Source organism: Meleagris gallopavo, chromosome 3 (genome assembly GCF_905368555.1).
Source record: "Meleagris gallopavo chromosome 3, MGAL_WU_HG_1.1, whole genome shotgun sequence".
In the NCBI taxonomy this organism is placed as follows: domain Eukaryota; kingdom Metazoa; phylum Chordata; class Aves; order Galliformes; family Phasianidae; genus Meleagris; species Meleagris gallopavo.
The window spans coordinates 73,327,847-73,353,552 of NC_139406.1; the positions used below are offsets into that span (position 1 = coordinate 73,327,847).

The window sequence follows — 25,706 nt, forward strand, 5'->3', positions numbered from 1 at the left end:
TTTGTTAGTTTTCTCCAGATCCTGCTGCAAGACACATTCACCGCTGTTCTTACTTACTTGCACATTACCCTTTTACTGTATGCTCCACATCAGCTTTGCCTTAAGTTGCAGATTTATTTCTAAGGTTTATTACTGACATTTAAAACCATCAGATCACAAAGACAAGTCTATGTATAGGAGTTCCTCACAGTGTGTGTTCCAACTCCATGCCTGTGCTGAGCTGATGATTTATCTTTGTGTATTTCTTGACTGCCTTTTTCCCATTGTATTCATCAGCCTTTACTTGCATAGCCCTGTTCTGATGGTATTTCTGCTACTTGGAATTCAACAGGTTTTAAAATTGTTATATATAATAAGTGTAGAACTTCTTTAGTTTTATTTTCGCAGTTTTGTGATCAATTATGTCTTTTCAGGCATGTGATTGCTTTTTTTTTTGTGAAGTACATTGAATTTTGTGATTTTGAATTAATATAAATTTATTATTAAATTCAGATTGCAGCATTTGTATACTACAGAGCAAATATGTTGCTAGATATTTCTTTAGGAAATAACTCATGATTCTTTGAAATACAAAACTACTGTAATTCTCTAGAATTTTATATTGGACCTCCCAGTAACCAGAATTTCTTTCTTGAATGTATTTTGTTACTTATTTCCTTATTTCATTTATTCATTATAAAATTGAAAAATTTGCACAAAAAGGCAGCTGCTTATTACTGCTTGCAGTACTTTTTCAATATAATAACTTTATATTATGTTAATCTGTTTGCTTCTGAATCTTGCAACTCCGTGCTGTAAAAAACTACATTGACTAACGATTGATGTGTGCTACCTAAACCGTAGCCTCACCAAATTCATGGTCAGATTTTTAATGCAGGTAGAAAAGAAATAGTGACTCATAAATTGGGTTTTACATTACCTGGTTTTTAAAGTATGTTAAAATTTCTAGATACTGAGAACAGCTTTTCTCCTATTTTGAGTCTGTGTTTCCCATATAGGATTTTCCTTCGTGCGTATGAAAACTTTGAATTTTCTTTCAGGAAATAAAATTACAATAGCCTTATCTTTTAGTCCTTCAACTCCTAAAATGTGATTTAAACAAAATAAGAGAAATCATAAAATTTAAGAAAAGCACAGAGTACAACATAAGCGGAGTTGAAAAAATTTCCTTTTATTTTACTCAGAAAGTTTGCTAAAGAGTATTTGGAACCACATCTACATTGAAAATGTTTGTCTTGAGTGGAATGCTGTCTTTGTTAAAAGAAATGAAAAAGAGTACAGTGCCCAAACCAGGCTTCTGTTTATTAGAGGTGCAGGGAGTTCTGCTGTATGTTCTTTTGTGTCAAGAATCATTTGACTCGTTTCTTGCATAATTTTGTTGTTGGCTTAGAATTTGAGGAAAGGTGTGTGTATTCAGTTACATGCTCAATTTTGTGAAAGCAACCATTTTTCTTGGCAAAAAAGATGCAACAAGCAAAATCAAAATGCACTTCTCTGTGTTTTTTGTGTGTGTGTGTGTGTGTGTGTGTGTGCATGTGTGTGTGTCCCCTAAGTCTGACAGTGCTGGCAAGTTTTTAATTTTCAATAGGATAATGAAATTTAGGTGGTAATTATTGCTGTTAATAAGAATGATAAGAAAAATATATTTAAATACAATCCAAACCAAAATCTGCATCAAAGATCTGTGTGCAAGAAAAATGAATATAAATGGACAGTAACTATTTTGTTTTCTTTTCTATGCATATAGGTGCAGTACTTTTGTCCAGCATACAAGGATTAGCGATTAACGTTGATCCTGTACTGTATACTTGGCTTATCTACCAGCCTCAGAAACGTGCTAGTAGACATATTCAACAGGTATGTATTCTTGGAGAGGAAGGAATAAGGAGAGGAAGTACTTTCTGTTGCATATATACCAGTAGGGCATTTTTGTTCCATGTGTTTTTTTGTCGTTTTAGTTTGCTGCACATAGTGGTTTGGTCTGATTTTGATTTATTGAAAATCTCATATTTTGCATATTGAAGTCTTCATTTCATAGTGTTTTTATTTACATTTTTTAGTTAAAAGAGGGTGTGTTTTCTGGTGTCTCTCTCTAGGATCAGTCAGATTTTAGTCACTTAGAATCAAATAGCTACATTATTTGTTTTTAAGAAATCAGTTCTCTAATTAAAACTCAATTTAGTAGGAGACGAACCATACAGTTCATAACTTAATATAAGTGAATGCTGTAATGGATTCTGTAAATAATGTCTAGATACTTATTTGTATATAACGTGCCTGGAAGGTGCAGGGTAGGTATGGCTGTGGGTATGTGTAGCACAGCGTTTTCTTTGAGACATACTCAGCTGTAACTTCCAAGCCATGGACTTCTGATCCAGAAAGAGGGTGGAATGTTTGTTTTGTTTTGTTTTGTTTTGTTTTTCCCCTCTTTTCTGTTGTTTGGGAAGTTAACAGTGTACTGTAAGCGTTAAATTGCTTATAGTTGATCAACTGAGTGGACTGTGTAGTTTGATGTTCTGCGTTCTGTTTTGGTTATAAGTCGCCAACTGTGTGACCAATATAAGAATCTTTTGATACTGATCTCGTGGTGTGTATGTATTTATATATATATACACACACACTGAGCACATTAAAAAGATTTGAAGTGGGAGGATTAACATGGTCTGCAAACATTTTCTGTTTCTTGTATGTTAGTGACCTTGTTAACATAGTAATTGTCAAATATTCGAGTCCCCTTAAATTCATTCAGCACCAACAGCAACTGAAAATGCTCAATGTGTGAATTGCTTATTATTTTATCGTTGTTATAACTTTACACTATTTTTAACTGTATTGAGTTTTTCTTCATTCTCACATCATAACTGGAGCAGGGAGATGTCTTCTGTGTTACACTTTTTAGACCCTTCATGTATTTTTGCATTACTGTTATTAGTCTTTTCAAAATTTAATTGAGCTTATCATTCCAAATGTTCATATAAAATTATTTCAGTAGCGTTAATTTATAGAACCTGCTGTTGATTGATGTATTCTCTTTCAATTGCCTTTTTCTGTCAAATGATTAGAACTGTCAACGTGATACTAGTTCCAACACTAATGTAATAATAGACTGCATATGTAAATAAGAAACAATGTCTGTGGTAGTCATGAAGAAATTTCATTTGAAAAGAATCTTTACATGTATTAAAGTATTACCAATATAAGGAAAGTTTGGAACAGGTTTCGTTACCATAATCTGATTTATATCACAAAAATGCTCTCTATAGCCATCATAATTTTTGAACATTTAATGAAAGGTATGATACTTTAAAGCATTACTGTCAAAATGTTATCAATTGATGAAGTTCTTCTTCTGTTCCAAAAGTTAAGCTTATACACTTGCAAAAGGAAAGATCATTTCAGAGGTTCCTTGTGCAACTGAAAGTTTTAAAGTGTTTATAATGTTTATAATGGCAGTTTGGTGGTGCGTTTGTTTTGCATCACACCGAAAAACTCACTGCATGTAACGTAACAGTGTTGATATAGTTTTGTCTGGAAACATGAAAAGTTAGAAATATCAGAACTTACATAACTGATTTAAGCTGATATAGGTTAGGGTAGGAGTAAGTATAACAGTAAATATGTTTTACAAAGTTCAAACATTTTCTATGATTATTCCATAAAGCCATGCCATATTTTCTTCAAGAGTAATGTAACAAAACCATGAAGAAATGAATTGTCATTGGCCTAACTGTGCTTTTATTCAACTGCAACAGAGCAACAGAAAAATGATGTGTGGGGCAAACTCAGCCCAGTGGGGACTACCCCTTTTTATTTATTGTTGACATCTTCTTACTCAACCTACTTGTTTGCACCTTGCTTACCCAGAAGTTAATAATTGAAGAACCAGCATGACACATAATGTGACCATTATGTTGTTCAGTTATCTATAGGTTTTATTTCTTTACACTTTGTCTCCCTCCTTTACCCAGTCTATTTTATACGAATAGGTTATGAACTCTTTAGTTTTGTTTATGTAATATCTATTACAATAGGTTACATATCCTCATACGCTTTAGATAGTGTCTGAAAAAATGTGATTAATGATAAATGAAATTCTTTAAAGTCTGGCTAAGGGTAAACACCAGAAGGGAAGAGAAGCTATCTAAAAGGAAAGTTAATTTGTACAATGATGTGTTTCTGTAATTCTGTAATTAGTAAAAATGTTTTTAATATATTTAAGATAGAAGTAATACCTTTTTAAGTCATTGCTTAAGACAGCAGTAAAGTTCTCTGATTCTTTTTGTCTTGTTAGAGGATATGTTCTATTTTCATGTTCCAGTGTTCTTTATTTTCTTTATTTAGGAAGAATACATATCATATAGCACAAAAAAACTGAATTTAGTGTTTAAATAAGGAAGTTAGAATTTGGAAATTTATTTAATATATGCTGTGGTTTAACCTGGTAAGTAGCTAAACACCACGCAGCCTTTTGCTCAGTTGCCTGCCTTCCAGTGTGATGGAGGTGGGGAAGAACTTGTAGGTTGAGATAAAAACTATTTAGTAAGAACGAAAAGGAAGAGAGAAATAACAGTAACGATAATTACATGTATACACACACTAAAACAAGTGTTGCACAAAGCAGTTGTTTACCTCCCACTGACTGATGCCCAAGCAGCAGCAGCCCCCACTCCCTGCAGTTTTATAGTTTTTTTTTTAACATAACATCATATATGGTATGGAACATCCTTTTGGCCAGTTTAGGTCAGCTGTTCTGGTTCTGGTCAGCTGGTCCCCTACCAGCTCTTTCTGCCCTTCCCCCCAGCCCTCTTGCTGGCAGAACAGTATAAAAAGCTGAGAAATGGAAACAGCCTTGGCTCTGTACAGCACTGGTCAGCAACAACTGAAACATTGGTGTGTTATCAACATTGCTTTTCTCTTAAGATCAAAACATGGCTTCATACCAGACACTATGAATAAAATCAACTGTGTCACAGCTGAAACCAGGACAATGTACATCACTTCTACATAAATTTGTTCTCCATACGATGTGCAATTTGCATAGATCATTATTATATTTATTTAAAACTTAGTTGGTAAAAAGAAAATTTGGAAAAGAACTAGTCTTTTTTAAAGCTGCTGCATATTTTTGAAATACAATGGAATATTTGGAGCCAGATGCTTTCAATGAATTGCACTGTAGTGTATTACCTTTTTGTTATAAAGTGACTATGCATGCCAAAATGTGGCTGCTGTTACGCATTTGAATAATAATCCGTGTGGTTACTGTTGTGACTATGCAATGCTCTAGGGTAAAAGGATGTAAATGTAACTTATTTTTATATATTCATTCTGAATTTCAACATGCATCTATAAGTTTTCCATTGTCCCTCTTCAGGAACAAAAACAATGAGAACATTGCAGTGTAAAAATCTGTGAGACTCTTTCTTAGAACTTGAATGAAACGCTTTTGAATTTCTCCCATGGTGACTAGTAGTATAAGAACAATACCATGTGTTTCTTTACTGAAGTTAAAGCCTTGTGTAAACTAAGTCTCTTCTCTTCTATATTACAGACTTGTCCATTATCACATCCTATTGAGAATATTGAAAATAGGTCAACATAATGCAATGCAGAGGAGCATAACTGGATTTTTATTCTCAAATAATAATGCTTGTTATAAGACTCAGTTTGACAGAAATGAAATGTTTATATGTTAAAAAAAAAAAACAAGCACAAAACAGTTGTTCCCTGCTTTTGATGTGCTCAATGTTTGTCGCAAGCTTAGATTTTTGTATTTTTTTTCTGTGTCAGCAATGTATATCTACTTAAATAGTTTATAGAAATACATTCAGCTGTCTATTTGTACACTGCCTAGCATAACATGCAGCATAACATGCAGATGATACAGCAAAGCTGGTGCCTCTTAAGTCTATTTTAATCAAGAATAGAATTAACATCTCTTTTAACTGAACTTGCGGCAAATTCCAATGTGTGAAGTCTGTAAAGTCCTTAACACCGTAAGTTGTGCAAAATCTTGCATGATAAAAAGATCCTGTTGTAATGCAGAGCCTATTCCAATTCTTCCTCACCCTTCCAATTAAAAAAAAAAAAAAAAAGTGGAAGTACATCCTTACATTCAAAGGGAAACTCCTGTGTTCCACTTTGTGCCCACTGCGAGTTGTGATGCTGGGAACCAATGAAAAGAAGCTGGCTTCATTCTCTTCAAATCTCCCTTCAGATACTTATCTACAATGTTAGGATTTCCCTTGAATCCCCTTGTCTTCCAGCTGAGCACTGCCAGCTCTCTCAGCCCCTCCTCACAGGACTGATGTTCCAGGTCCTTGAACCTTGCCCTCCTCTGAACTCTCTCTGATGTGTCTAGATTTCTCTGGTACTGGCAAGCCCAGAACTAGACCCAGTTCTCCAGGTGCAGCATCATCGATGCTTAGTGGAGGGGAAGAATCTTCTCTCTTGACCTGCTGATGATACTTTGCCAAATGCAGGCAAGAATATCATTAGGCTTCTTAGTGGCAGGATGGATCACATTGCTGAATAATATAAATCTTGGTGTCCACCAGGACCCCAAGTCCTTTTCCTCAGATCTGCTTTCCAGCTGGCTGTCCCCAGCATGTCCTGGTGCCTGTAGCTGTTCCTCCTCAGGTGCAGGACTCTGCACTTCTCCTTGTTGAACTTCTTGAGGTTCCTGACAGCCCATTTCTCCAGCCTGTGAAGGTTCCTCTGTGGACCTCAGTATGACCCTTGGGTGAATCATCCACTCCTGCCAAGCTTGCTGTGGTTATACTCTGACCCATCATCCAGAACATTAACAAAGGTATTGAATAGGATTGGACCCAGTATTGACCCTGGGGTTATGTGAGTAATTATTGGTTTCCAACTAGATTTTGTGCACCACTCACCAATTTCTGGTCCTGATCATTCAGTTTTCAGTCCGCCTCACTGTCTGTTCATCCAGCCCATACTTTATCAGCTTCTCTTTGAGGAGCTGATGGGAAATGTTGCCAAAAGCCTTATTTTTGTCCACAATAACAATATTCACTTCTCTCAATTTGTCTATCAGTCTAGTAATTTCATTGTAGCTTATCAAGTTAGTTAAACATAATTTCCCTTTGGAGAATCAATTCTGACTACTCCTCATGACTTTCTTGTCAAGTGCCTGGATTACCTGTTCATTGCCTTCCAAAGTATGAAGTTGAGACTGGCTGGCCTGGTCGATTGTTCGGTCCTTTCTTCATGCCCTTCTTGAATATATGAGTGACATTTGCTTTTTTCCAGTCCTTGAGTGGCTCTCCTAATCACCATAATCATTCAAAAAATATTGTGAATGGCTTTGTAATGACTTCTGCCACCTCCCTCAGTACACCTGAGTGCATCCCATCAGGGCCCATGGACTTGCATGTGTCCAATTTGATTTAGTATTCTGTGACTTGATCATCTTTCACCAAGAATGGTACATCTTTCTTGCACCAGTGTTTCTCACTGGGATCTGAGATTCCTGGGAGTTGCTCTTGCTAGTAAAGGCTGAGCTGAAAAGTACTTTCCATACTTCAGCCTTTTTTGCTCATAGGTTTTTTAACATGGTATCAATGTATATTCTAATGGACAATAAAATATTTTAGCCTACTATAGGACTTTCAGCTTCCTACTCCTTTTCTCTTCTAAACTTGATTCAACAAAGGAATTTAATATTTTTCAAAACTGTTTTACATTGACTATTGTAAAAACAGAAGAAAATCATTTTGAGACAGAGGAGAAAAAAACCAAACTGGTAACAGAGATAGGATGAAGTAAGGAGAAGTCTTTTCACCTCATCATCTGCTGATGGTCTTTCAAATACTCAGTGTAGCAAGCATTACGTGCTGCTTTGTCTTGAAAAAGACACTTGAAAGATTACCTCTCCTGTTTGGAGCACTATACTGTTTGTACAGTGTGTGGTAGTCAACCCCAGAAGGCTTTTCAGGCTGATATGCTAAAATATAAGAACCCTAGGACACCTGAGACACAATATAGATGAAAGTGGCAGCAACTATTGGAATTGATTTAGTTACATTATTATAACGTATTTCTCATAATGCTGAAATAACAATTTGAATTTTGGTGCAGAGCAAGAAATAAAGTTCATAGATTAAAGTACTGAAACTGTACTAAAGTACTGTTCAAAATTGATTTTCAGAACTCTGAATTTTGGACTTGTTAGCTAGAAGCACCTCAGAGAAAAACAAACAAAAAACCTCCAAAAACACATTAAGTGCAACTTTCAGAGTGGATTTGTCTTACTGTCGTGATAGCAGTCCATTATGCAACTGTTCTAATGTTTAATGAATTGATTCTCAACTTCCAAAGTTTTAAAATTTTTAGTAATTAATATTGTAACTTTAAAAATAGTTAAAAGTAAATATAAAAATAGCCTTTTGATTTCTCTCTCCTTAAGTTCAAAACCTGAAGAACAAGTAAAAAACGTTCTGTAGAAATTTATTTATTGATAAACTTAATACACCAGATTATCAGTATATAATATTGTACTTCACAGTTTGTGTGATATGGAAGGACTTAGAAAGATTTAAAGATATCAGAACTTCTAAAGAATATTATATTGGACACATTGGTAAAGACACATTGGTAAATTTAAAAAAAAAAAAAGCCAAAGCCTCTGATCTTTTTACTGCATGATTCACATCAACTTTAACCAGAAAAGCCACTGGCTTTGGAAATACACTCTGTAATGTGCTCTTAAGATCCACATTGTCAGAAGTAATGCATTAAGAAGAAATCTGATAAAAAGGCAATTATTCTGCTTTTTATACAGTCTGCATGACTGCTCAAAGAAAATGAGTATATTCCAGATTGCACTGCAGTTCATCCATATGTTCTGTATAAAAATCACATATTTTACATTATTTGAGTGTTAAAAATAATCACATTTCTGGTTCCCTGAATTTGTTAGTCTTTTCTGAAATATGTTTTTGTTACCACCATTTTTTTTTTTCAGTAACTGGTAATAATCCATGAAGCTGGAGCAGTAAATTCAAAAGCTATCTTCTATACCCTGCTTGGTGATTGACGAACCTATGCTACATTTTAAACAAGGTTTAAATTGGCATAGAAATTTCAGAAGGTGATTTTTCTTCAAAATGTTCTTGTATTTGTCAACCAAAATTGGTTGTTTTTGTTGGTTTTTTTTTTAATATTTTTGTCTGTATAGATTGTTTTGGTAAAGTTGAGCTATATGTGTAGCAGCAGTAGATGTGTTTGTGTAGGATGTGCACCACATGCTTACTTACTGCTTTTTAGCAGTTCTTACTTAATAATATGTTTAGCTAAAACCTTTGTGTTTCTTCAGTTTGAAAGCCCTGTTGAATAGATATGATCTTCATGATTTATGAAAGGTTAATTTTTACAATTTCAGTGAAGATGCAGTTATATAGAGTAACTTGTACATATGTTGCTTGCTGCACGTTATCATTGCCTTTCTATTCAAAAACAAAACAGAGCTGTATTTTGAGACTTTCCTTCTAGTGACACAATATTTAATTCTGACTATTATTTGAAATTTTCTTAGAATTAGGCATTCTTTATTTTGGTAAAACAGTGGCATTTCTATCATATATTTACACTCTTCTAAATCCCTAACTTAGCTTTACAGTGATAAATATTTAGTTTGTTTTCCTTGTCAAAGAAAGTATTAATTACACTTTCGTGTCAGTTATATGATACTCATTGCAGTGAAAATATAAATGTGATCATGTTTTTCTCAAATGCACACTACTGTAAAACCTCCAATGTTTGCCTGTATTTCTCTTTTGTTAATCATTTCACTAAAATTAATCATTTTATCAGTGAAGCCAGCAAAGATTCAACAAGGGCAGATCATGCCTGTTCAATCTCTCGGCATTCTATGATGGAATGATGGCATCGGTGGTCCAAAGAAGGGCTTTTGATATAGTGTTGCCACATATCATTATCTCTAAATTGGAAAGAGATGGATTTGATGACTGGACTACTGGGTGAATAAAGAATTGGTTGGATGATTGTAGCCAGAGAATGTTGTCAACAGCTCTGTGTCCAGCTGGAGGCAGGTCATACTGGGTGTCCCTCAGGGGTCCGTCTTGGGACCCAGTGTTCTTCAACATCTTTGTCAGTAACATAGACAGTGGGATTGAGTGAACCTTAGCAAGTTTGTAGATCACACCAAGCTGACTGGTGCAATTGACACAGCAGAGGTCTCTCTGGGATGCTTGCCTAAGAAATAATTTTATCATCATGACTTGGTCAGAAGACACACAGAACAAGTAATTCCTCAGATGTAATCTGTCTCAGCCAACTCTGCCACAGTAGGGAAAGAACCTGGTTAAGTTTGGACACTGATACTCACCCTTATATTGTGACATTCATTCACTGTCATTCATTATCAGAGGTGTTTGGCTCTTTAAGACACTGTGTTTTGCAATATTGCAAAAGGCATCTTTAGACAGATTATTTCATTGATTTTATTTTCCACTTGCAAGCAATTTCACTTATCCAGATCACTCTGTGTGGCCATGGCAGCCCCTACTGTGATAGCTGGGCTTGGTTTCATAGGTGGCAAATTGTGTCTGGGGGTAAGGCTTCTGAATTGAGTCCAACATTTCATAGACTCGTGCTTCATTTTTGACATTCTTATGATGTTTTAGTTCCTATCTTTGAATGTTCTTTTGCCTTTGATTTGTTACCAGGGATATGACTATGTGGACATCCCTCAAATGGAAGGGATGCTCAGTTTGTTGGGTTTCCTTTAGAAGAACACTCCCATGTTCTCTGATCTACCCTTCGTCCTCTTCAGATTCACATTCATGAAATTATAATTCAGAAAGAAAATATTTAATGACAGAAAAGCCCAAGTAAAAATAAAATAAATATTAATTCTACCTGAGGCAAATTTCCAATAACCCTTTTTACAGAATATTTTAGCTTTATTTGGCATATCACCACCTAAACCAGGAATCAGCTGGGCCTCAGTATTTTTGTCACATTATTTTTGTGCTATTCTTTATTGTTCTGTGCCTTTCTCTAATTTTAGAAGATCTTTATCTATTGCACAGCCATACTGACTGCACATTAATGGAGTAAAATATAAAATGTGTCTGATCCTTTTGTATGGATGTATAGCATTTATTTTGAATATACATACATAACATTGCATGTAATTTGTTAGATTATTTGTGTTAATAAATTTTAAATTTGGAAAAAAAAACCTTTAGTTTTTTTAATCGTCACTTGGACAATCATAATGATACTGGAATATGATTTTGATTTTAAATCTGAAAACAAAATGGTTTAAAAGAGTAAGCCCAAACCCCCTTATAGGTCATGAAATTGAGTTTACTTTTTAAGTGCAAACAATCATCTTACATAATATATGAAAATTGATTTCTATTTAAACAGAAGTTTAAACTTGCATAATTTAGGATATTAATATTTTTGGGATATAAATTGGAAAAGTTGTCAATTAGTTATTCGTGACAGAGCTGATAATTATTCATTTGCTGGCAGCTTGTGTGTAAATTGATTTTTTTTTTTCTTGTAAAAAGCATCTTTCTGATTATCTTGAGTCGTGCTCTATCTACAGTATTCCGCAGTGTAAAACATCTTCAAATAAATGTTTCTGTAGTTCCATAACTTTATTGTGTTCTTTATCTTCTATATACACTACCAATTAATAACCACAATGCTTACATCCAAAGTAGATGCACCTTTACTCAAGCTACTTTATTGTCAGCTTTTTTGGTTGTTGTGATGAAATGCTTATGAAAATACTTGACTGCAATGTCTCCTTTCTCATTAGATTCATCTTCTCATACAGCTGTGGTGCTCTTGTCATCTGCTATTTCCCAAGCCACAGTTTCCTCATCAGTCTGTGGCTAAAACCCGGATCTTGATGATCTTTTTCCATCTAGTTCAGTGCTGATCTTTCATCTTCTTCATTCTTTTAACCAGAAATCTTTTGCCAAAAATCTGACAAGATTGTACTGGGCATCATCAACAGCAACATCAGGCTTGATTTCAGTGAGCAAAGATGAAACAGCTGTTTCATTGTCCAGATCAGCACTCAAACACTTAATATTAGGTCTTAATTTTTTCCAGCTTTGCCTGGCTGTGATAGCCTTGATGTTTTTCCTTGACTAGTGGTGTAACTTATGACTGTGTGTTGGTGATCCACTTCTTCAGTTGTTCAGAAACAGATACTGCTTCTTCAGACAACATTTTCCATCCTATTGTCTTTTGTACTGTCTTGTATTATCTGCATTTGTTCTTCAGAACTCTTGCTTCACTTTGGCAAGTCAGGAATCTTAAGATGTTACATCCAGAAATGGCAAAGCATGGCTCAGTGGTGACTGTCTTGGCTAAGCTGCAAGTGGCTTTACCATTTGCAAGACTGTATCAGATAAAGTGCTGAATTTTGAAAATAAGTGATGTAATATGTTTGACCAAAGTGTATAAAACTTGAGACTCTCTCTTTCACTCTCTACATATGCACAGACATGTGGGAAGTATTTCTGTGGTGTAAAACTCGTCTTTTCAAAGCACACTGGTGTCCTCTAGCCATAACAACAACAAAAGCCAAAGTGCTATGTTACTGTCTTCTGGAATGGCTCTTTAGTGCTTTTGGTGACAAAGCTGATGATACATTCGGAGGGAGGAGGAGGGATGAGAGTTCTGTTTGTCATTGGCATTAGTATTTTCTTATTAACTTTGCATACCATTGTATATGTAAGCTGATTGTTTTTGCTGGAATAGGATTAAATAGTTGATTGTCTGTCTTATTTTAATTTACTTTTATAGTGGAAAATGGTAAAGGCGTTTGGAAGACATTCTCCTTCAATTAAATGATTTTTCTGTTTGTTTTGGGGTTTTGTATGTGTGCACGTGTTGCACACTGCTTGATTCAGTGATCTGTTTTCCATTGGAGAAAATTTACAAGCACATTGCCCGCCTCACACGAATTTGTTTCCCACAGAGATTCCTAATGCAACGTGTGAGGTTTCTCATTACCCCGCTATATGGATTACATTTTCACTCCAATACCAACAAAATTAAATTACACAAAAATTGATTAAGATGCATGTAATCCTAATGTCTGATCTTTAGAAAAAAACTTTTGCCATCTTTAAATGATAACCCTCTGCAAAATGAACAGTAGAAACACTGCAACTCTCAACTTGGATGTGCTTACAATTTACCTAGCAGCTAGTAGTACAGCAAAATGCTAACAGCCAACAGTGTGCAAAATGGAAAATTCAGTTTTTAACTGATTTTTGTTTCTCTTGTTCATTTTAATTAAAAAAAAATCTCATGAGGAAAAATATTGACAGCAAACATAGTAGGTTGTATTAATTTGTGGACCTCCAGTTCCAGAAGTATTGGTTTTATTTAATTTGGGCTATTATACTTCGTTGTCTTTTAATCTTTAAAGTAAGAATGTAGTCTTTCAACCTAGAGTTGAGTGCCCTCAATTTTGTTCATCAGATTCGTGTTTTAAGCAGTTTGTAATGTTATTGATTCACTTAAGAAACAAAACATAATCCAGTATTGGTAATTATTAGTTGGACTACATGCTTCTTTTTCTTTTGAATTGTGTGTCATTTCATTATAAGGAGAATTAATGAGGGCCAATACACTTCTTCGCAAAATTTTAAGGTTTTTCGTATCTGGCTAAACTCAGTTTCTACTAAACATGTAAATAATGATTTTTCTTTGATCCTTCAGCACGGTATTTAAAGTTAATAAATTCTTTTTTGTTTGTCTTCAGAAGGATAGCACTAAACACTAAAATAAAGAATTGCAAGTGCAAGCCTGAATGTAATGTTTCAGCTGTTCAGTGAAACTGTAAATATTTGTTTTCATAAGATATGTTCTCCAGTCATTATCTCAAGTTGTCTTCTATAAATCTATCAGAGTACTCGGTTTAAGACATGCTTCTCGTGATAATGTCATGATTAGTGATTAATGGTTTTTGGTTTTGAGTGGTTCTCAAGGCATTTCTTTTTTCCAGCAGTCTGTAGGAGCTGTTCCACTTGGTGTGTCAGTAACTAGAAAAAAAGAGGATGAAGCATCAGTTGGAAGTGCACCTTTGGCAAGGCAGCAATCAAATCAAGCTTCTGAGTATGCCAGCAGTCCTGTCAAAACAAAAACGATAACAGGTACGATCACATCTTGATTGAAACTAGCCAGTAGCTCTTTTAGACTCACACAATAAATTGCATGCACGATTCGGCAGTATCAACTATGAGAGTACTGTGGAACAACTTTAAGATTTAAAGAAATGTTGTCCCAGAAAATTACAACTTCCTTAATAAAAAATCATCAAACTTGGGATTTTGTAATACACACGTAATATATATCTCATTTTTACTTTAGATACCATGTCTGGGGTCCTGATACTAATTGCTATTTACTAAGACGAGATAAAGGATGTGAACTTTCAATAGAAGAGAGCTATATGGCTTTATATTTAGTACTTTTGTCCATAATTTTGTCAGACTTTATGCGTTCTCATTAATCTTTATTTTCAGTCAAACTGTTCACATTGTTTCCAACCTGGCATGTGTGCAAGTCTCAGCAGAACTAAGATTTGTGCATAAACACAGTAAAATTCACAGTTTTCAAAATTACTGTCCCACAGAAAATATATTTGTTGCCACTTCTGTTTCCAGTGTGCAAGAAATTATTCAATTCAGGAATTTTCCTTGGCACATTGGGAGTGCTAAAGTTACATTTTGTTATTGCTAATCAAGATGATAGGGCATTCTGGGATTTTGTAAGCTATTTAATCATACGGTACTGTCTGCAAGTTGTAAAATAGGACATCATCCAACAAAAGTGACTATCCAGCTGAGACTTTTGATAATCCTTCTGAAATATAATGAACAAATTCCCTTTTCTTTTGCATTGATGTTTATTCCCAGATAATCATGAAGTACTTCAAGATGTTGTCTGCTGAAAATGAGGTTATGATCTTGTCCATTAGTGGTAGAGTAAAAAGTTCTAAAACCAGAAAATCTGTTTGCTGAATATTACAAGAGTTGCTATATTATTATTGGTAGAATAATAGAAAACTCTGGAAATTTAATTGATTTCATTTATATTTTTTATCTTTTAACACTGTGTTTTTATTTTACCATTCTTTAACGAATATCCTTTGCTTTTGTTTCTAACAGAACAACTATATTAAGTATATTCTTTATTTTACTATTTGTACCATCTATAGTTCTGCTATACCAATGTCATAAGCGATCTGTGTTGTGTCCAAACATTTCCTATTGCACGAAGCTGTAACTCACAAGAGAAACTCATGGGATTTTTAGGTTTGATATGAAGAAATGGGATTTAAAATATCCTTTGTAAAACCTTTATTTGCAGTGACATACATAACCCACGTATGGAAACTCATGAGGAAATCTTATTTGTTTTGTTTAGTGTCTGATGTAGTTTGAAAGAATGATGCATTCAGCATCCCTTTTTGTCTGAACAAAACCTAATTGTGGCAAAGCTTTGAAAAGTTCAGTTATTAGAATTGTTCTTTGACTCAAAGATGCAGGGACTTGCATGTGTTTTGGAGTTACATAAGCATTCTAATAACATATAGGGGTGCTTTCGTTTATTATATTGAAGTTTGCTCTTTAACTCATCTAAATAGATATCAAAGACTCTATTAGAGGTAGGACTCACAAAGTGAAGTTTATAAAAAGAGGTTAAGGAAAACTAGAGGTGATAAAATCAAGTTACCCATATGTTTTCCTTTGAGTTTTTTTGCATGCTTTTTCTACTACTACCTCCATAGGAATCAGCCGTAAGAGTATTGACTTTTTCTCATTTCTTGGATAACAGGAATGGTGTGTGGTTGAAAATAAGGTGGACATTACCTTTTGTTTGTTTTCAGAATGTGCCATGCATGACATAGTTGCTTGTTTGAAGACAAGCCAGTGTTTTGAAATGTATATCTGTTTGTTACACTCTGGAGATAAAATGCCAGGTGTAAAGCACCTGAAGTATTTGAGATTTACCTGCAAAAAAGGGGAGTTCAAAAATAAAATGAATGCCAAAGAGCAAAAGGATTGTCTACTGAAGAAATAATTTATAGGGATGCTCTGTCCCCTTCAGAAGAACATTCAAATTTCCCCTAATTAAAGGAAGGAGAGCCATATCGTACTGCAGCGCCATGCAGACTTGTTCTCCATATTCCCTCATGGCATTTCAGGTGATGTTAGAAGCTTTCCCATCTCTTTGTCAGAATTGGAATTGGACTGGAAGATTCGGGGGACAGTGAAAACTAGCACACATGTTGCATTGTTTGTCTTGTTACGAAGCTCTCAGTGTAAATGGTTAGAAAAGGTAGAATGAATGCAAGTGCAAAAGGTGAGATCTCTTTCTGAGAGAAATTTCAGTGGGTCATTTCTTTACAGAAGCATGATGTGCTGAAATACGGTGATTGAATGACTTATTAAGCTGAAAAAGAGTTCTGATTTTTTTTAATGGATCCCTTTTATTGATCCCTTCTATTTTTAACTTTATTTCCTTTCTTTTAATTTTCACCTACTTTCTGTCTGTGTTTTCTTTGTTTGTCTTTTTGAAAGTAAGCATAAAAGGCACACTGATTACATGTCGAGGACTACCTATGCTGTAATAGTTTTTTTGGGTAAGAGGGACAACAATCCTTGTAAGCCCCATATCTTAATAATCAAAGCTGTAGCTACAGATGCTTTAAGGAATCAGAAACCTGAGACTGCTACATGGTTGCAAGCACATGTATATAGTCTTCAGAGATTGAAAGAGGTTATATCTTAAAAACACGCAATTCAGGTGATGAGTTGGAATTTATGCTTTTCACGTCTAGCATAATCTTAGCAGTGACTCCCTTGAGAATATTTAGAAACCAACCCTATGTATTAAATGAAAGCAGTTTGTAATCACAGCTGTAAAATGATTTAAAACATTGATCTTGAGTTCAGTTTATTAGCTAATGGTTGCTGAGACATTGCCAAAAGTGAAGCATGGGAAAAGAGCAAAACTTCTATTTATATGGTATGTCTGTGAAAATCCAAGTTTTCTGTTCTTAAGTCTCAAATGGAAGTTATTTATAAATCTCCTTAACCACAGAGGCCTCAAAAACAGAGTAAGATAACAGAATATATGGTTTACATTTTGTATGATGTGGCCATAAACAAGCAACATAATAAAGAAAGAATATTAAAAAAAAAAAAAAAAATGGATTTGCCTGATTTTCTTCATCTACCCACTTCTCCCATTTTCAGCAATTCAGCAGTTCTCTGTTAGTTCAATGAAAAGTGATTTCCAGATTTGTAGTGGAGGTGTAGCTCTAATGACTGGGTAGTGGCAGAATGTTTAATATGTGTACATAAATTCATAGTATGTGTGTAGCATGCCTGTGCAGGCAGTAATATGGGTTGCTGAGAAGATATGGCAGTGCCTGTGGGACACTGCTCAGCTGGGGGCACGTTGAGCCCACACTGGGTACTGTCCAAACATGAACCACACAGCCACAAATTGAAGTAGATCGTTTGGGACATTTTGCGAGATGGATGTGATATATAAGTGTATAAGTATTACAACTAGAATGCTGTAGTAGGTCCCTGCTAGATTGAGCTGTTGGAATGCAAAAGAAACTTTGGCAAATGTCAGAGAAATCTAGTTGCTGAAAAATCAATGGATTATATGAAGCGTTTGAATTAGTACAGTGCTATTTCTGCTCAATGAACTGAATGATTATCGTTTATTCATGCTTGCCTTGGAATGTATTACTGATGGTTTATTTGGGAAGATGAATGAAATTAAACAGATGCTAAGTAGGCTAAGTAAAATATAGGAATTTAAATCTGACACACATCTACCTAAGGTGCCTGAAAGTACAAGAGCTGTTATATTTTTATAACTGGATTGTAGTTCTTGGAAAGATTATTTAAATAGGTCGTCTCTTGGCTCAGATAACTTAGAGTAACTTCTAAATGGCAAGACAGTCATGTACCTACACCAAGAAATAATTATTGTGGTTTTTCTTAGGTAATAAAATGTTTTATTTCAGTTATGTGGTGGCATGATTTCTTTAGTTCCATGTATGGAGTTTAAGAACATTAGGAACACAAAACCAATGTAGTACATCAAATATGCTTTCTGTATGGAAAAATTAAAAGATGTGGCTTTTTGTTTTATATTATTTAAAAAACTAAGGAACAGTCAGTGTATTTTTAAAAAGTAAGGCAGACAAGCAAGCAGAATTCTTCCTGTGTTTACCAGGTAAGTTCTTGCAAACCTGAAGGCTGACATTCTTACTTCATAATGCACTAAGTTATTTGGAATTGAAAGCAATGTTAAAACAAATTCAGGCATGGGCTTTAGTTTTGAATTCACATATAGCATGTTTTGATTGTGACTAGTATAGCAGGTCAGTATTGCCTGTGAAAAACTATTGTTGATTTGTACTAAAGTATTAGTCCTTCTTTATTTATTTTCCCAGTAGTAAGTAGATATTTTTCCCTAAAAATCGTGCAATAATTGGATTTGATGGGAGAAAAAGCTAACCATACCCATTCCGTAGCTTACTCTCATTTTCACACGGAAAGCTTTTTTTGCTTGCATAACGACATCCACATCACATTCAATTTGAGTTACTGGCATACATTTGCTCTACAAAAAGACATTTGGTAAGAAGTCCAAAGATTCCGTATTTTAATGGTTTTGACACACCACCACAAAAATAAAGTTGTAAATACTTCTAGAACACTTTGATGTGTACTGGTAGTTCAGAAAATACTGATACATACATCTATCACCTAATGAGTATGCTAATTAGATGAACTCTTCATTTTTAAATTGGATTGCAGGAAATACTAATGCACAAAGAAAACATTTTCAGCAAGTTAATCTTCTGTTTCTGCAATTTCTTTTATGTATGTATATGTATATATACTTTTATATATATATATATATAAACACTTAATATTAAATCACAGAGCAAAATTACTGCATGGAAATGAATTGTATTGAGAACAAAATTTGTTCCTTTGGCATAATAATATATAAAAGTGTGATTCATTTGTAATGCTTTCATGTATCTCTGTGTATAGGCATGTATGTTGTTCTACAAATACAAAAATAGGAAGAAAACTGAAATGCCAACCAAAGGTCAAACAACCTTTTATATAAGAGTTCTAATGATTTTTGCTTTAGCTTGTATTACACATGTAAGCTGAAAACTGCTGGTTAACAGAAAAAATAAAAGGGAATTTTAAGTAGGTGGTGGGTGTGCTATGTTTTTTGTATAATATATGAAGAAACTAGTTAATCTTCTGAAACAAAAAATTAAAAAAATAATAAAAATCTGTAGTCCATTTAGATTTTCATCTTTTTTTTTACAGAGTTCTTTGAAGTTTGAATTTTCTCCTCCACTGCTTTTCAATCTCATTTCTAATCCCTCAGACTCCTTGATCAGTTCCTTAATGGCTTGCATTAGTAGCAAATACTTTTTTTTTTCCTATTTCTGATAAAAAACTGTATGTAATGCATGAAAATACGTATATTTATTAAGAAGCCCCAGTGAATACTTCAACACTACAGAGACAATTTGTAATTTTATTACATAAATCTTTCCAGAAAGAGCTTTCCCTTGACTTCATTTACTGTTCGTGTGTTTTGTTGCTGCCATGGCCTCTTAGTATCTATGATTAACTCGCAGTAGCGTTTTTCTCAGCTTAGCTCATTTCTAAACGTGTGAGAAGACAGATGATGTGAGGTGGGAAGGAAAGCTTGCCCAGCATGCTGAGGTCATATGATGTACATCATGAGTAGAGTCATGCACTGGGGAGAGACTATCCTGCTGATGACTGTGGCATGGCTATCTGTGTATGAACCTTGACTTTCATTTCTAAGCTTTTGGAGATCACTGACAGTATGGGTTTGCCTGCAGCAAGATGGCCTTTTCTGACCAGAAAGGAGCTGCTCTCTACCTTCTATATTTATAAACTGCCCGAGGCACACAGTGGGCCAGGAGAAAGGAGTCTTGTGTCCGAAGAATGAGACATGATAGAACTGCACCACCTGCAAAATAGGAATAAGATATTGGCATTATAATTTACCTGCTTTGAGTTCAATTACTAATTATAAGGTAGGCAGAACCAAAAGCATGAGGCTGCTGATGAGTACAGATTACTGGTGGTCCTCAGCCTAGTAGTAGAAAACCTCTGATCTGCGGTCTTTGCTTTTATTTATTAGAGGAAATGTCCATTTGCCCCCAAATCATGTCACTTCTCTTTTGCCTTCTGAAGTCACTAAATATAGCACTAATTTTCCCAAAGTTATTTTTATTTTTAGAACATCTGTTTTGTTGATCAAATTTCTAAAGCAAACAGTTCCTGGTAAGCCAGAAAAAAAAGAAGAGACCTATGTCTTTATAAAAAAACAAGCACTTTTATATCTAGAATTTATGCCTGCTTGTTTAGTGTCATCTACAAAGAGAGGACATTACAATTAATTTTGAAAGACTGCAACTTTAACAATAAATTGTGAAATGAATTGTGGAAATTATTGCTTTTGATAGCTCAGTCCTGGTTGAAGCTGATCAGTCTTTTTCAAAGTCTGTTCATTACAGATGTTACTGTGTGTCCTCTGAATTTGGGGAGCGTGGCAGCCTCTGAGTGACTGCTTTGAAAAAGATGCGGTGTATGTTTTTACTAAAATAGCACTTAGGCATTACGGGACTTGAAAACAAAGTAGGAGTCAATACATTGGTTTTCTTTAAAATTCAGCTTCGTACAACCCAAGGCAACCCCCCTCTTCTTTTTCCTTTCTCAACAGTTGTGTAAATGTTTCAGACAAATCCTATTTTCTATCCAGCTATTGCTGACTGGCTCCTGGCTTCAGCACAGGACTGATTACTGTGCCAGGAAATGTTCTTGGATTTTTCAGTTCAGTAGTAGCTGAGTAGCATAATTATTTTAGTAGATTAACCTTCATACTGAGACAGATGGAGCTGATCCAGTCTAAGTATCTACTATAGAGGAGTAGCCAAACACACTGAATAGCCATACCAGACTACAGACTCTTAGCAACTGTCATCTCCTGATATAATTTCCCATCAGGCAAGGCTGACATTGTTCTGCCTTAGTATCCCTTCAGACAAAGCTGTTGTTCTTATCAGTGCAGGGTTAAAAAAAAGAAAAAGAAAAAAAAAAAGACAACAAGAAAAAAGGGAAACAACGGAACAGATTACTTCTTTCTTCTTCACTTTTCAGGAGTTCAGTTATTTCTGAATTAGTTTATTTCTACCCTGAAGCGTATCTTATTATCAAACACCTCTTATTACTTCTCTATTTTTTGGGATTTCTGATTGAATGGATCTTTATGTTGTTTGCATTTCAGAGGCTTTCTTTTTTTTTCTATCTTTTGTTGAGTATGGGTTATTAGAGTGAAGCTGTTGTCTATCGTAGGTACTTCTGGAATTAGAAACAGCTTTGCAGATATAAGTTGTGCATACATAGAGAAAAACAAGTGAAGTTTCAGCTATCTAATTTTAGTTTTAGTTCATAGGCATCGATTTCTGGCATTAGAAGGTTGGTTCCCTTTAATGAGAGAGATCTAGTGAAGTGTTTCCCAGTCAAGAAAACATGGCAGACTGGAGCAAAACCTAGTTTTAGATCCCATTCATGAGGAATGCGCTTGTCCAGGGGCATAAGGTGTTAATATTCCTTGCTGACTGTGCTGAGGAATAGTTTTATATTGTTTTTGTCTTCTCATCCTAACCTGAGGAATTCCTTCCTCTGATATTTTCAAAGACTCAGAGTGACTTTACATAATGTGCTCCCCTTTACCCACCTTGTATTGAGTTCTCTGTTCCACTCTGTTGTTTTAATCTTTCTTCTTACTCAAGCTGTTCCTGATTCTTACCTTGTATTATGTGCAGCATAGGCCCTGCCTACACAAAGAATGTGTTGTGAACTCAGGTCTACTAAGAATTTTAAAAGGCAGTGCCTTTTCCTCAATAAATGTCTTAATTTTAACATCATATGTTTGTAGTATGGATTGAATGCTCACTACATGGCATAAAAGTCAAAAAAAGAAAAGATTATGAAATAGTCCATGGTGCTTTTCCATATGGAAAATTTACTTTTTGTCTTTCCAGCACAACTGATAGCAAACAACCCTGAAATATCATGCTTTTTGCATTCTAATGATCCAGTTTTAACTGTCTGTAATTGTAACAGATCCATAATTGCAGTCAGAAAGATCTGAGAGATTAAAAATTCTCACTCTTCTATCGTCTTCTTAGAATTGTTTGATTCCTCCTTCGTTTAATATAATGCTTCTCTTTCCTTTCAGATCATTGAAATATTAATTGTTGAAGGATTGTATCTAGAATATTAATCAACTCTGATTAAAAAAAAAATCAAAATTATTCCTTAAGTGGCACAAGCATTGCACACTGTTAGCAGAAATTCACCTTTCAGCTATTTCATTTTTAATTCTTTGGATGTTTACTTGCATGTTCAAAATTGAATGAAGACCAGTGACACATATAAAGGGGGCACAGAATTTTGCCCACCTGAGTTGCACTGATAGCATAATACCATTTTAAGAATTTTTCTGTAGTTGTTGTGCTGCAGATTTCTCCTGTCTGTATAATTTGGAAACATAAATAGTCACACTTGTGGAGATTTTAGTTTTGCAGTTTTGTCAGCTCAACAAGATGTACACCAATACTGGAAATATTAAGGAGGCTGGCAATAATTTGATGCATATCCCAAAGCATACAAGGAGGAAAACATACTTTGTAAGAAATCACGGGAGGAACTGTGTATTCCTCATACATTTTTAATGATTTTTAAATTACTACTTGATCCACTCCCTTTTTGTATTGCTATTTTGCTTATATTCAATTTAATGCTAGTACTATCTAAAATCTTTTTATATTCATGTTACTAAAAGCCTAAAGATTTAAGGAAGCTTATCTTTTTATTAGAAATCATTGAATTTACCTGAAATATTTCCTGAAATATTTCAGTTACTTCCGTACGTTTTAAATTTGACAAAATTTTCAGGTTTTTTTAACGCATACTTGCAGTTTATGCTAAGTGATTTTTTTTTTTTCTTTTTTAAGAAAACTACTTAATCGCTGTAATTTAATATGAACTAAACACTTTTTCAGATTGCCCTGGCAGTAATATATGTGAAAACATCTATCTACTGCTATTCCGTCACCAAATAGGTTATCACACTTTAGAAACTGACTTAATTTGCTTAGGTTATGCTTTCTTCATAATATTTACTTAACAATTTATGTTAAAAAATTAAGAATTTCTCCAAGTGCTTTTGACATTGCATTTCTTAACAGGCTTAACTGATGCAGTTGTCGAAACTAGCAATAGAAACTTCTGCTATGCACTGTTATCACAGAGATGGTGAGATAGTGAGTTTTGTAGTGAGACAAGGTCTCTTCTAGAATTTAAAATAAGTCATCTTTTTTTGTACTGCCCCTATGTTACGCTATATATTATTGATACAGCTGAATTTTGTTGTTTGCATTAGAATCTCGCCCTCTATCACTTCCTGTGAAAACCATGCTGAACTCATCTGAAGGCTGCAGAAGTCCTGAAGAAAGAATGAAAGAATTTATTGGAATAGTATGGAATGCAGTTAAGCGCCTTACACTTCAGGTAAGATGAAAAGGAAGTGAGAAAAACTATGTCTTTCCAAACTTCATGATATTTTTTATGTATCCTAGTGCTTTTTATGAAGGGTGTTTAAAGGAGATCTAAGGTTTTATTGTTTTATTTCAGTAGTTTCAAAGTCCTAGAGGCTGAAAAATGAAGTAGAGAGTTTTGGTAAATTAAGCTAAGAATTCTTTCATTTTCAATTATTAGTTTTCAAAATACTTTTCTATATTTAAGGGGTAGATCATTTTAAAAGTTACATCAAGGGAAAAATGCTTGGCATACTTCTCTATTATAAAAGTAGTTAGCTACCTTTTTATCCATAGTTAGATTTGCTGAATACCAACCTTGCTAAACATATTTGAACAAAACGTGTATGATGCATAATTTTTGAGTGATTGTGTGATATGAAGCAGTGTTATGCTGTGATGGGTCAAATGCTTACGTATGTACCTGTTTATCGAGAACAATCAGATGATCAGTTTAGATTAAATTCTTTAATCCTACACTGCTTTAGATTGTGATTTGAGATCAGTAAAAGCAGGGATTTCATGTATCCAAATATATGCATGCTATACACAAAAAAGGCAACGTTAGAAATCCAGTGTTTTGATTACATATCTAATGCTAGATGATTTAGAAGTGCTAGCATTAGGATTCTGTTCTTCCACATATATGTCAAGTGTGTGCTTGGAAATTACACTAATTTAGAATTATTATGAACAATGCCTTTTGAACAGTATGTTCAATGAGAGTAGTATTTTATGGTCCACGTATAATGTTTCATCCTTTAGAACGCCAGCATGTAGTAGCAGAACTACTTCCATATTAAAGTAAAATAAAATGAAATTTATTGGCAAAAATGAATGCTTTTTTTTTCTCTTCCCTACCAAGAAAAACATTTTTATACAACCTTCTGCTCCCAGAATCTTCTCTTTTTCTGCTTTTGGTTGCCGAAGATGATTGAGGTTCAAAATATATGAAAGATCAAAAATTTAATAAATCCTGAGCAAAAACTTCAGATTTGTGACTTAACTGCATAGTAAAGTTGAGGAGACACTTAAGGAGACAACTCAACTTAGCTTTCAGATAGCTATTTCATCATTGTTTCATGAGTATTTTTTTTGTTTTCCATTCTTTCTTAATGTTGTCGTGCTGCAGATGAGAATGACTAAATAAGAAGAGTTGGGGGAGAACGTTTCTAAGTTGTTTGAAGGAAACAATGTGTTTTTGTAATGTCTGTGTGGTACCTAACACAGTGAAACTCATTATGTAAATGATACCTATAGTGTAAGTCATAAAAATAATAATTAGGATGATGGTGAAGAACTGAATCCTTTCTAAATGGCAAAAGATGAATCAGGGCAAAGATACTGTCTGTTTCTTCTGCTCATATTTTTCATGGCAAGCTTTGTTGCAAGAGCCACCAACAAAGTGGATTTGGTTTGAAGAATGGGTCACTTAACAGTTAATAAGTTTGTGTCACTAAGAAAAAAAAAGTTTGTGTTCAAACTAGGGTTTTTCTGTGGGGATGAAAATTGGTAGCAGTAGGTAGGTGTGTGTTTTCTCAAAGAGTAATTTGTAAATATATCTTTACTAGTACATAACACATGAGTGATCTAGAGCTACTGGTGGTATAATTTTTTTCTTTTGTTTTGTTTTTTGTTTTTTTTCCTATTAGGTACTAATTTTCTATATTATTTATTTAGTTTAGGTACTAAACTTCTGGATTTATTTAGCTTATACAAGTGTGTTTTATTTTGGTGTGGGTTTTTTGGTATGGTATTTGGATGCTTTCGATTTTCAGCCTTATGTGTATGTATCTATATTTTTAATTTTTATCGGTGATGAAATTCAATTGCCCTGTGAAATCACACAGCAGTTTACACACTTTTGATATGTTTCATCCCAGTGCTTCAGCCATACTTGCTAAAGCAGATGCCAGTCTCTTGGCAGAGGGCAGTACGTGTTACTGGAGGAGGTAGCTGCAAACTCCAAGGCATTGTGCAATAG

General features: G+C 34.4%; 1 protein-coding gene across 6 annotated transcripts in view; it reads left to right on the plus strand.

Annotated features, from left to right (window-relative positions):
- The window catches only part of VPS13B (vacuolar protein sorting 13 homolog B), a 411,892-nt gene that overhangs the window by 182,823 nt on the left and 203,363 nt on the right, over positions 1–25,706 (plus strand). For 5 of the 6 annotated variants that reach the window (XM_010709173.4, XM_010709170.4, XM_085221472.1 and 2 more), the window contains 3 exons: positions 1,748–1,857; positions 14,027–14,174; positions 23,569–23,696. In XM_010709173.4, coding sequence (XP_010707475.2) covers positions 1,748–1,857; positions 14,027–14,174; positions 23,569–23,696 — 386 coding nt within the window. The remainder of the gene's footprint in view (positions 1–1,747; positions 1,858–14,026; positions 14,175–23,568; positions 23,697–25,706) is intronic. The other variant, XM_019614165.3, reaches the window with a different exon arrangement.